General features: G+C 39.6%; 1 protein-coding gene across 1 annotated transcript in view; it reads left to right on the forward strand.

Annotated features, from left to right (window-relative positions):
* Nucleotides 1-386: 386 nt before the first annotated feature.
* The window catches only part of KIF13A (kinesin family member 13A), a 215,457-nt gene continuing 202,729 nt past the window's right edge, over nt 387-13,114 (forward strand). The window contains exons 1-2 of the mRNA XM_090269780.1: nt 387-480; nt 731-821. Coding sequence (XP_090125906.1) covers nt 426-480; nt 731-821 — 146 coding nt within the window. The 5' untranslated portion in view covers nt 387-425. The remainder of the gene's footprint in view (nt 481-730; nt 822-13,114) is intronic.

The following is a 13,114-nucleotide window of genomic DNA, read 5'->3' on the forward strand; positions in this document are numbered from 1 at the left end:
CCCGAGCCGCGTTCCCGCCTGGGCCCCGCCGCGCGCCGGAGGACGTCGCACGCGGCCGAGTCGGACTTCCCGGAGCCCCGGGGTTTCGGTGGGCAGGCGGTGCCCCGAGGATGGCGGTGTGGCCGGGCCCCGGACGGCCGCGAGGAACCCCGGAGCTGCGCGCTCTGCTGGGCCCGCGCCGCTAGAGCGGCGCCTGGGCCCGCGCGCGGCCTCCTCCCCGCCCGCCGCGCCCCGCCCCGCGCCCGCCCCTCCCCGGGCCGCGGCCGTGCCCCGCGTCGCACTCCCCCGGGATGGCCCGCGCGCCTCGGCGCTGCCTCACGGAGCTCACGGTGGAGCGGCGGCGGCCGCGCTCGAGGGGCGCGCGGCGGCGGCGGCGGCGGCGCGGCGCGTGAGGGGCCGCCTCGGGCCGAGCGGGTGCCGCCAACATGTCGGATACCAAGGTAAAAGTTGCTGTCCGAGTCCGGCCCATGAACCGACGAGGTGAGGAGCTCTCCGCTTATTTCTATCCGGGGTCTGGCCGAGGGCGTGGGCAACTTTGGAAACTGCGGGGGCCGCGGGGTTGCGGGGCTGGGCGATGAGGGCGCAGCTGGGGCCGGAGAGCCGGACGGAGGCGGCGCCCGCACTGGCCGTGCAGACCCGGGCGCCGGGTGTCCGGCTCGGCCGCCTCGCGGGAGAGCCCGCGCCTGCGGGATGCTCGGCTTTGCAACGTTTGTGTTCCCTTTGCTTTCAGAACTGGAACTGAACACCAAGTGCGTGGTGGAGATGGAAGGAAATCAAACGGTCCTGCACCCTCCTCCTTCCAACACCAAACAGGGAGAAAGGTAACGCGGGGGCATGGAGGGCGGGAGGAGGATCCGACCCTGTAGTCTCCAAGTTTGAGCCAAGAAATGGGAGTGCTCTTTCCTATTGTTAGAAGGAACGGCTTCAAGTTTGTCCCACACTCCTGTCTGAAGCTGTTGCAAGTCCAAGTTCCTCTCCTCCCTGTTGCCCCCCCTCCCATCTAGAGCGGCATCAGGCAGAGCACCCTGACCTGCTGTGTCTCCAGCAGTCTCCGAGGCACCCAGACACAGAGGGGCCAGATGGGTGGGACCCTAGAGAAGATTAGCCCAATAGCCACATTTTACAGATAAGAAGACTGAGGCCTGAGTGGGCATATGACCACCCACAGCTTTGTTGTTTGCGGAATCCACCGTCCCCAGGTTCTTTCCACGGTTGTACTGTTTGCTTCATTTGGCAGACTTGTTTAGGGACTTGGTGTGTAAAATGAGAGAGGACTCCACAATAAAGCAAAAACAGTCTTGTAAGATGCAGGCTCAGGCTTGGACCATTTAAAATCTTTTTAAATTTTTTTGGTAGTGGTGGTTCTGGGTTGAGATAATTCCTGAATGTATAATAATACGCGAATTTTGATTTTCAAGGAAACAAAAGTAGTGACGGAGCTGTGTAGACACTGAGGGGATGTTTGAAAGGGGGCTGCATTTACTAGATGGCAACATATTTGCATTTGAAAAGTTGTAACTGTTGGATCCTTATTAATTCAGCTCTATTCCACCCAGCAGTATGGGAAAATGCCCTAAAATAATTTGAATATCTGGCATTTTTCTGGTAAGCCCCTGAGAAGAAAATGACTGGAATTCATTCAGTGTAGCAATGCACTGACTTATAAAAAATAGGAAAGAAAAAAAATAGATTTGACAAAATTAATTCTTCTGGGACATGACTATGAGGTTGCGTTTCTAGAAGTCACCTGTTGACTGATGCGCTACAATTTAGTGATTTTTGCTCTTCAAAGATTTTCACTGGAGACTCTGAAGCAGGGTTTGTTACTTTATTGCTAAAGGCAGCAACTGCCTCCATTCTATAATCATGTGGTGTTCAGGCACAGTTTTTCTAAATTTGGGAGAAGAAATTATCGGGATGTAAGGTTGTTGTTTTGTTTTTGTTTTTTGTACTGAGGCTAGCAATTTTGCAAACATTCTGCTACCTAGAGCAGATTGTTATGGTGGTAGTAAATACCTAAGTTATAGTTAAACTGTTGTGTTAAGTACTTTTCAGTAATGAATGTATCTGTGTCTTTAGGTAATATATTTACATACATTTTAAATAGTAGGTTTTTAGATACACGTATAGCAGTATAGTTGTATATTTCATGGTTAGTAAGTAAACTCATTGAGTACATTGAAATAGTTACAGGTTAAATTAGATTGCCAATGTATTTTTTTCCCTAGAACTAGATATTTTCATATTGTTTCAGAAAAAGTTCTAGTGGGTCAGATTCTTCAAAACAGTCCGAGAAATAGGTAGAATGTTCTAACTCCTGTTATGTAGCTGCTGCTTCTCTTTTTCTTGCTGGTTTGGCACCTGTTTCTTGTCAGTCTTAACCATAAGGAATGCTACTGTTTGCTACTATTTAATGATATGAAGCTTTGTTATGTGTGGGGAGAAACGTTTAATTTTGTGGAATTTGGATAGAAATTATAACTGTAGACAGTTGATTAGAAATGCTAAATAGTCAGTTGGTCATTTTTAGGCCTGCCACTGCCATTATTAATCAGGATTTTCTAAGTAAAAATTCATAGGATGCTTTTGGGATTTATCCATCTGCTTGCTTATTGGAATAGCCCCTTCTCTGAAGCTACAAGAATAGCATTGAAATATGGGTGTTCTCTTGTTATGTCCTTCTGGCATATCTGATTCTTTGAGTGGTGGATGGGCCCTTTCTGTGGGTTTCTGCCTGGGTACCAGTCATTTAGGTTACAGACCAACTGAGATGGGCAATGTAACAGTGTTGCTTGTAGGTTAGAATTACTCTATTGCAAGGATGGAGACACCAAATGCGTTTTGATTTTCATTAGGGATCTTGGTTTCATGTTTCTCCACCAGGTTTTCCCTTAAAGCAACAGTGCATTTAAAAATAGAAACAATTCCTCCCTTGGGCTCTGGATTGATTAATTGATACAGTGCTTGGTGCTGTGTTTACAATTTATGTCTGCCATTTGTTTTGGGATAGAGCTTAAGGAAAAGAAAGAACATTATTTTTCTTACCTAGAAGTCCAAGGTTTGAAGTGTAAGATGTCCTGAATTTATATTGGAAATTCTATATCAAATGAAGAAGTATTGTTTTCCTTAATAATTATAATAAATTATTTATATATTAACTGTGAACAGAAATTTTAAGTTACTGGGTGAAAGTTTTCAGTCCCATCAGTAAAACAAGTGAGAGTGCATTGATCTCCAGGAGAAGAAACAGACAGGCTTAGCTTTCATAATTTTCCCCCTTTATGAAATCCAAGTCATGACTATGTGGTGAGGACTAAAAGATCACAGGGCCTCTGAGGTTAAGGTTGTTTGTTTTGGTCCTGATATTTTAAGATTATAATATACTGCAGAGGTCCAGGTTATTGCTGTTCTGAAACATTAAGACATATATAAATTTGTTTCTTAAAATATGGTTGTATTACTATGCAGGAGACATTTCAAAGTTCAGATCATGTGGGAAACATACTTTGCATAGGAGATCCAAAGATAACTACAGGCCTAGTAGCTATGGGCCTGTATCAGAGGATCTCACCTTTGAGAGATATGGGAAGAAGGGGAAAAATCATTAAAATACAATGTGGTAAATTCTTTAGGCTGTACTTTTGCCACTGCATGTACTGTATTATTTGGAAATTATCTATTTCCTCTTCTGTCTCTTCTTCGAGGCTGTGAGCTCCCTGAAGGCAGGTATCTTATTCTACTTACATTTGTGTCCCATGCTTATGAGCAGCACCTGGTGCAAAGCAGGTGCTCAGCAAATGTTTGACCACTCAGATTCCCATTGGGATGGAGCACTGAGGAAGGGCTGTGGAAATGACACAGAGTTCCGGCATCCTGCAAAGACAGGTGGCATTTATGCTGGTCATATGGGTGCTAATCATGTAGATTCACTTTTGCAAGAACAAGAGGAAGTCTTTGTCAAAGAACGTGAAAGCATACCTGCCATAAATTACTTCTGGGTGATTGTGTGCATGTGTGTACATGCATGCATGTGTGTGCACGTGTACACACACACATTTTGGAATAGGATGCAGTATCAAGGTAGTTCAGGAGTGGGGAATAGAATAAGAACCCTTAATTTTCCAAAATAGGTAAGAGTTAAAAAAAAAAAGTATGAAGAGATATATGGTGAAAGTCTTCGTCCACCCCTGCTGTCACTCCTACTCTTCCCATCCCCTCACCTCTAAAAAAAAAGATAATCATAATTATTCCTTTCTTATACATATTTCACACACACACTTATATATTTCAACAAATATTTTTTCTATCTTTAAATACCAGTATATTAAGACTCATTTATTCTTTTTTTTATCCATATGGATGGTAGTGGTGGTTTTAAAATATATATATAGGTGGCTTATGAATCTGATCTTTATAAGTTTTTAGAAGTGAAGTTTTACCATAAAGAGAGTATAAATGAAAGTTGCTTTCCACTGAAGTTTTTGTTCTTGATTATTTTATGCAAGTGAATTGTAGGGTAAGCATCCAAAGCAGTGTATATATAACCTGGCTAAATTAAAAGGAAAAATTGGAGTAAATTTGGGGTCTTATTAAAAGAACATCAAAATTTAACTTCTTGCCCATATTTTGCACACTGCAAGGTGTGCCCCATACCTTGTAAAGTGTATGAGGGAGGGTCAGTAGAAGAAAGCCATGTCTTGATCAATTGCATGTATGTTTTTTAGTTTATGCATTGTATATTGCAAGTTTTTATTTGCACACTGGCTTCCTCTGCCACTCAAAAGTACTTCCAGGATACGTCCTTCTGCTCAACTGTGTCTATGGACCAGAAAGTCATGCAAAATTTAAAAGATCACCCAAGAAGCATAATATTTGATATTATAAAATTATTTGGATGACTTTTAATTCTGTTCTGTTTTCTGTGTTACTCTTTTCTCTGACTCAGATATTACAGAATGATAGTACCTATCTTTTTTTTTAGCAAAGAGTATTTGGATTTCACTAACATAGGAGTGAACATTGTTCATGCATGATATTGGTGAGATTTTAAAGAGCATTATAATGGAGTATTTTCATTAGCTGTCAACATTTTCATTTCTTTGTTTTAGAATAAAAGTAGATTGAGCCTTGGCTGGGTGGTTCTGTTGGTTGGAGTCTCTCATGTACACCAAAAGCCTGTGGGTTCGATCCCTGGTCAGGGCACATATGGTAGGCAACCGATTGATGTTTCTTTGTCACATTGTTATCTGTCTCTAAAATCAATAAAAATACATCCTCAGGTGAGGATTAAAAAATAATTAAAATAAAGAAAGATTGAAATCTCTTACCTTAAAAACAAGACTAAAAGTGATTTTAATTCAGTGTAGATTAATGATTTAAAAGTTATTTTGTTCATAGTCCACAGTTAAAAACACATTTTACATTATGAACTGTGTGTCTATTGGTATGAAGGTTCATAAAAAAACTTAGGAGTGCAATGTCTGTTATTTTTCCATCCCATTCTGTTCTAATTTATTTTAGAAATGATGGTTGTGATTTAATTAATTTCACAATCCACTGACAGGTCTCAAATTTATAATTTGAAAAATGCAAGTTTCATGGATAAAAGGTTGGATTCTATATAAGTAGATTTACAGTTGTGAGTATGCAAAACACAGAGTTTATTCTTGTGTCATTATTTATTAATTATAGTATTATTTTCCATATGAACAACTGTAAACCTACTTTTACCCCACCTTGTATATTTAAATCAGTGTACATAGTTTAAAGTGTAAAATAGTTCTATAATTTATAAAGGCTATGATAAAAAAATAAATTCTCCTCTTCTTTTTCCGGAAGGGACCATGAATAGCAGTTTTAGCTCATCCTTTTGGAATTTCCCTCCGTATTTCTGAGTAATATGCTGGTAGTGCTAGGTGTTTTTTTAAATCCTCACTCAAGGATATGTTTTATTGATTTTTTAGAGAGAAAGGAAGAGAGGGGCGGGGAAGAAATAGGGATGTGAGAAAGAAACATTAATTGGTTGTCCTGTATATACCCCAACCAGGGATTGAACCCTAGACTTAAGTATGTGCCCTGATCGAAAATTGAACCCACAGTCTTTTGGTAGAAGGGATGATGCTCCAACTAATTGAGCCATGAGTCAGGGCTCGTAGTGCTTGTTTTTGATTTGCTCTCTTTGTTCTTTCTATGGCCTATCCCCAGCCCACTTCAAATTCTTCCCATTCCCCATTTTTCCAGTATAGTTATATCGTAATTTTTGTCATATCAATATTTAGTGTTTACATTATTTATATGACGAAATAGAACATTGTTTATAGTTGAACTATACAGTATACTCTTCTGTACTCTCTTTTCCTGTCATACAGAACTTTTATTTTCCCTGGAGTTAACAATTATTTCTATTTTTTCCTTTTCTTTAATTTGCTGCTTTTTCTATGTACTTACTTTTAATTAAACATTTACATTATCCGTCCCTTCCCTAAGTCTCATTTCAAGACATTCAAACATATCAAGTACTCTATTGATTCCATTTTCTTACCAGAGGCATTTCTTCTTTACCCTTCTAATATGCTCCTTTATGAACTGGTGGCCTTATCTGGCTGGTTTAACCGCCATCCTGAGCTTTCTGTCATGTCATACTGAGGATTCATTTTACCTGTCTTCTCTTTGAAATGTCTTGTTTTTCTGTTTCCCTTTTCTATCTTGGTTTATTGCCTCAATTTTGTAGAGCACATCCTTTAGTACTTTCCTGAGAAAGGGTGCTTGGGAGGTAAAGTATTTTTGAAACCATGAAAATATCTTTGTTCTAACCACCCACTTCATTGATAGATAGTTTGGATGGGTATCAAATTAAAGATGTTGGTTGGCCTAATATCTTTTACCCTTCAGTGTTTGTATTGAAAAGTCCAAAGCTATTTGGATTGCTAATCCTTAGTATGTAATCTAGATTTTCCCTCTTTGGAATCTTGTGGAATATTCTCTCCTCCCCCATTTTTTTGGTGATAGAGTGGGTCTTATTAACCTGGAAACTCACATGCTTAACTCTAAAAAAAATTCTGAAATTAATTCATTAACAGATTCTCCTCTTTATTAATTCTGTTTGTTTTTCTTCCCCACTGGAACACTTATTTGGACGTGGAATTAGTTTTCTGTACTGGTCATCTAATTACTTATTTTTCCTTCTACTTTTCATCTCCTGTTTTCTGTTTACCCTTCTGGGAGTTTTCCTCCACTTTATATTTCAGTCCTTATGTTTAATTTTTCTTTTCTGCAACCATATTTTTAATTTTCAGAAGCTCATTTTTTGGTCCCTGTTCTTATGTTTTTTTAATAGCATCCTATTCTAGTTTCTTGGTTATGGCATTTTTGACCTCTTTCTGAGGACATTAATGATGCATTCCTCTATATAGTCTGCTTTCTCCACCCCACCCCCCACCCTGTCCTATAATGCATTGTTTTGCTTATGTTGGTCTGAATCTTTAATGTTAAGGACCTATCTCAGGGGTAGACTCTGGGGTTTCTCCGAGGTAAAGACTATATATGATTTATTTTTGTCTTCTCAATGCCTAGGTTCAAGAATGCCCAACACAGAGAAAGCATTTTGTAAATGCTCTTTGCTATTTCAGAAAAAAATTATTACTGTTAGAAACTTCTATCAAATCCCCTTTTTATTTAACTTCCCACAATAAAAATAATTGTTCTCTTAAGAGCATATATAAGTGCTAGAATTGAAGATGGTAGCTATCCCAGACAACTCTCAAATTACCCACATTCATGAAGGTAATTAGTTGTAGTCAGGACAGAAAGTCAGAAAATTTTGAAAAAATGCTGTTTCTGTACCACTATTGCACACATTGTAGTTCAGAAAATTTTAAAAGTCACCTTCAATTTAAAAATGTGTAAACATGTTTGGCTGGGAAAACTTTTCAAAATGATACCAAACTGGCCAGTTTATTATCTTTTCCCACTTAATTTGGTTTCTTCTGGCAAAATCTAGTTAGAGGTAAGTGTATAACTTGGATTGTTTCCAATTTTTAGTAAAATTGCACATGCCACACACTCATGTTTTTAAGAAGTTTACAGGAACAAGTTTCTCCCAAATAGCAGACTTTTTGAGGACATCAAGGTTTCTCAGAATTATTCAACCAGTTCCCTTTTCTTAAATCTTCCTGAGAGCTAGAGCAGAGATGGTGTTAATGCATTTATTCAATAGAATTTACATGTTTTTTTAATTTAATCTTTATTGTATTTTTTCTATTATCATTTAGTTCCTTTATAACCCCCTCCCTCCAGCAATCACCACACTGTTGTCCATGAGTCCTTTTTCCTTTTTGCTCAATTCCTCCCCCCAATACCTCCCCCACCACTAGCTGTCATCTGCTCTCCATTTATGAGTCTGTCTCTGTCTTGCTTGTTAGATTAGTTTTTTCATTAGATTCCATATATGAGTGAAATCATATGGAATTTGTCTTTCTCTGACTGGCTTATTTCACTCAGGTCCATCCATGCTGTCACAAAGGGTAGCACTTTCTTTTTTACAGCTGAGTTCTATTTCATTTGTAAATGTCTCATAGTTGTTTTATCCACTCATCTACTGATGGACACTTGGGCTGCTTCCATATCATGGCGATTGTAAATAATGCTGCAATGAACATAAGGTGCTTATATTCTTTTGAATTAGTGTTTTGTGTTCCTTCGGATATATTCCCAGAAATGGGATCACTGGGACAAAAGGCAGATCCATTTTTCACTTTTTGAAGTATCTCCATACTGCTTTCCACAGTGGCTGCATCAGTCTGCATTTCCACCAACAGTGCAAAAAGGGTTCCTCTTTCTCCTCATCCTTAACAGCACTTGTTATTTGTTGATTTATTGGTGATTGCCATTCTGACAGATGTGAGATGGTATCTCATTGTGGTTTTAATTTGCATTTCTCTGATGATTAATGACCTCGAGCATCTTTTCATATGTCTATTGGCCATCTGTATATTCAATAGGATTTAGATGAGTTTGGAGAACATTACCTAGGAAGGAAACAGATAGCAGAGACACCAAGACATACAGAAATACTCAGGAAGATGATTTGGTATGTTGACAATGGAAGAAATTAAATTTACTAACAACAGAGCTTTCAAGAAAGCAAGGAATGTTAAAATTTATATGAAAACGTATTAAAACAATCAAGAGTTGATTTAGGTGGGATCTTTTCAAAGAAGATCACTCTATGAAGTATTTCTGGGAATTTAGACTTGCAAATGTAGGAAGAAAATGTGAGAAACACATAGTTGTTGGATTTGTTTCACATTGTATCACCCAAACTTTGTGAAAACTAAATAAACATGTGAAAAATAAGTCAAATTTTAACATCTCTAAAATTTTATTTGACAAAATGCATAATTCTTATATTTGATTGTAGGATCCAAGTTTAAAAAAGAAGAAAGGAGAGACTCTTTTCAGTATTAGAAGGGCACCCACTCCAAGTCTCATCACTTGCTTAAATCCAGTCTTTTATTTCATGTTACTATGAGGTGAAAAATTCAGTGAATCATTAATAAAGTGGTAGAACTATTTTACCAAATGCTCTTGGAATGTACTTTTCACATCAAAACACAACTGTATTTTTAAAAAATTACTTCCTTTGATACTCTTAATACATTTTTGCATATGTAACTATAAGAAGCATGGCAGAAATAAAAGGAGGGGAAGGGGGATCATCGTTCAGCCAAATTTAACAAATCAGTTATTCTTATTTTCTTCTACCTTCATATTGTCTTTTTTACGTAATATAAATATTTGCAATACAATTTCATTTTGCTTTTCCCCATTTATATTTTGTCACCCAACATAGTTTTCACAACTACACAGGGGTGAACAAAATTAGGTTTACAGTTGTTTGTATGGAAAATAATACAATACTTAATAAACAATAATACAAGAAAAAACTTTTTTGTATTCACAACTATAAACCTATTTTTGCCTACTCCTCTAATAATAGAAAAAAGCTTAAAAAGAAATCCTCACCTGAGGATATATTTATTGATTTTAGAGAGAGAGGAAGGGAAGGGGAGAAAGAGAGATCTGTTGCCTCCTGTACATGCCCTGCCGGGGGATCGAACCCACAACCTAGGTATGTGCTCAGACAGCAAATTGAACTTGCAACCTTTTGGTGCATGGGATGATGCTCCAACCAACTGGGCCACCTGGCTAGGGCCTACCCCTGTAATTTTAATAATTGAATAGTGTGTTGAGTTTTATAATTTTTAACCATTTCTGTATTTTTGGACCTTAAGGTTGTTTTTCTTAATGATAATAAATAACACAGAGCATCCTTATGAAACTTTTAAATAATCATTTGCTAATTGAAAGGCATTTCTTCTTAAACAAGCTTGCTAATATAAAAATATATCTTTGAAATTTATGACAACATGTATTATTCTTTCATTATGATGGAGTTAAAAGTTGATAATTTCCAGATATAGGTATGAGATAGGTTATGGAAAAATCGTTCTGTATTGGCAGTAATAACAACAGTGGTTTTCTCACTTGAGTGTTCATAGAATCATCTAAAGAGCCCCACCACAGAAGATTCTATCTAGCAGGTCTGGTGTGTCACTTAAGAATTTGCATTTCTAACAAGTTCCCAGGTGTTGCTCTTAGATCAGGACCAAGCTTTGAGCACCACTGCTCTAGATCAGCACTGTCCAGGAGAATTTTCTCTGATGATGGAAATGTTCTATGTATTTACTATCCTATATGGTAACCACTGACCATATGTGAGTATCGAACACTTAAAATGTGGCTAGTGCAAAGAGCTGAATTTTACATTTTATTAATTTTCATTGATTTAAATAGCTACAAGTGGCAGCCGGCTACTGTATTGGACAGCATAGTCTTAGAAATGGTTCTGAACTATGGTTGCACATTAAAATTACGTGGGGTGCTTTAAAATAGATGCCTCAGTGCCAGCCCAGAGATCCTGGCTTAATTGGGCTGTAGTACAGCTTGGACACTGGGATTTTTTTTTTTAAGTATATTTTATTGATTATGTTGTTACAGTAGTTCCAATTTTTTTCCCCTTTGCTCCCCTCTGCCCAGTACCACCCTTCCCTCCAGCAATCCCAAACCCCTTAGTTCATGTCCATGGGTCGTGTATATAAGTTCTTTGGCTTCACCCTTTCCTATATTATTCTTAACATCCCTCTTTCTATATTGTAGCAACAGATTATGCTTCTTAGTCCCTGCACCATTTCCCCATTTCTCCCCCTCCACGCTCCCAGCTGGTAACCCTCCAAATGATTCCCATACCTATGATTCTGTTCCTATTCTGCTTTGCTTACTTGGATTTGTTTTTATTTCTTAGATTCAGTTGTTGATAGTTGTGAGTTTGTTGTGATTTTAGTGTTCATAGTTATGATCTTCTTTTTCTTAAGTAAGTCCCTTTGACATTTCATATAATAATGGCTTGGTGATAATGAACTCTTTTAGCTTCACCTTGTCTGGGAAGCACTTCATCTGCCCTTCCATTCCAAATGATAGCTTTACTGAATAGAGTAATCCTGGTTGTAGGTTGCTTTTCATCACATTGAATACTGCCTGCCAGTCCCTTCCTGCCTGCATAGTGTCCTCTGAGAAATCATCTGATGGTCCTATAGGCACCTCCCTGTAGGCAAATCTCCACCTCTCTCTTGCTGCCCCCAGAACTGTCTTTATCTTTAACCTTTGCCATCTCAGTCATGATGTGTCCTGAAGTGGTTCCTCCTGGGTTCAGCTCACCCGAGACCCTCCGTGCTTCCTGGACCTGTATGTCCATCTCCTTCACAAAATTTGGGAAGTTTTCCTCATTTTTTTCAATTCTTGCTTCCTCATTCTGCATTGGTTGTTTTTTTCTTCCTTATGTTCCAAATCATTGATTTGAATGCCATTTTCCTTCCCTTCACCATTGGTTTTGTGTGGATTTTCCTTTGTTTCACTTAGCATAGCCTTCACTTCTTCTCTTATGCGTTTGCCGTACTCAAGCATAGCTGTCAAGCCTGTGAGATTCTTTATCACCAGTGTTTTTAATTCTGTGTCTGTTAGGTTGTCTATTTCCTTATCTGTTAGGTTGGCTATCTCCTCGTCGCTTAGTTCTCCCACTGGAACCTTGATCCATTCCCCCTTTTGGGCCATACTTCTCTGCCTCCTCATTCGGACAGGTTCCTATGTTTGTTTGCCTCCGTGTCCCAGGTAGGGCTGTCGTTCCTGTTACATTGTAAGGGGCATAGCCTTAGGTATCCGTCAGTAACAGGCAACCTGTTTCACCAAGTTGTGGCGCTGTATGCAGGGGAGGGGTCCAAGAGGGAACAATGCCGCTTGCCCAGCACTCGCCCCTTTTCCAGGCACCTCTCCCACTTCCGCACCGGACTGGCGCCCCACTAGCTGCTGCCCTGGCTGTTGTTCCCAGAGTGGGTGGGTCTGCGGATGTTCTCAGACTGTGGGGGCCCTTTAAACAAGCAGACTCTGCTGAGACGGGCTGTTTCTGTCTCCACCCCAACCCCCACTGGTCTGCATAGTCAGAGGCAATGAGGCTTGATTTTCCTCAGTGCTGGGACTGTGAGCTATGAGGTCCAGTGAGGAGCTGGGAACACTCCCCAGGTGTCCCTCCCGACTTTTTAAAATGTGTGACAGTGCTTTCTGCCAACGTGCCTCTGCCACCACTACCACACCATGTCCTCTCCGCCCCTCCTACCTGTCTGGATGAGTATTTCTTCTTTATATCTTTGTTTGTTGGACTTACATGCAGTTTGAAACTTCTGGTTGTTTCTAGTTTTTTTTTTTTTTTTTTTTTAAGGATTACTTTATTTTATTTATTTGTTTTTAGAGAGAGGGGAAAGGAGAAAGAGAGGGAGAGAAACATCAATGTGCAGCTGTCTCTCAGTTTCCTCCAACTGGGGACCTGGCGTGTAACCTAGTCATGTGCCCTGACTGGGAATCGAACCAGCGACACTTGATTCGCAGGCTGACGTTCAATCCACTGAACCACAGCAGCCAGGCTCTTGTTGTTTCTAGTTTTGAGGTAGTTGTATTCCTTCTTAGTTGTGGAGGGAGACATAGCATGTCTGTCTACACCTCCATC

The sequence above is a fragment of the Furipterus horrens genome, unplaced genomic scaffold (genome assembly GCF_987537825.1).
Source record: "Furipterus horrens unplaced genomic scaffold, mFurHor1.1.pri manual_scaffold_3, whole genome shotgun sequence".
Lineage (NCBI taxonomy): Eukaryota > Metazoa > Chordata > Mammalia > Chiroptera > Furipteridae > Furipterus > Furipterus horrens.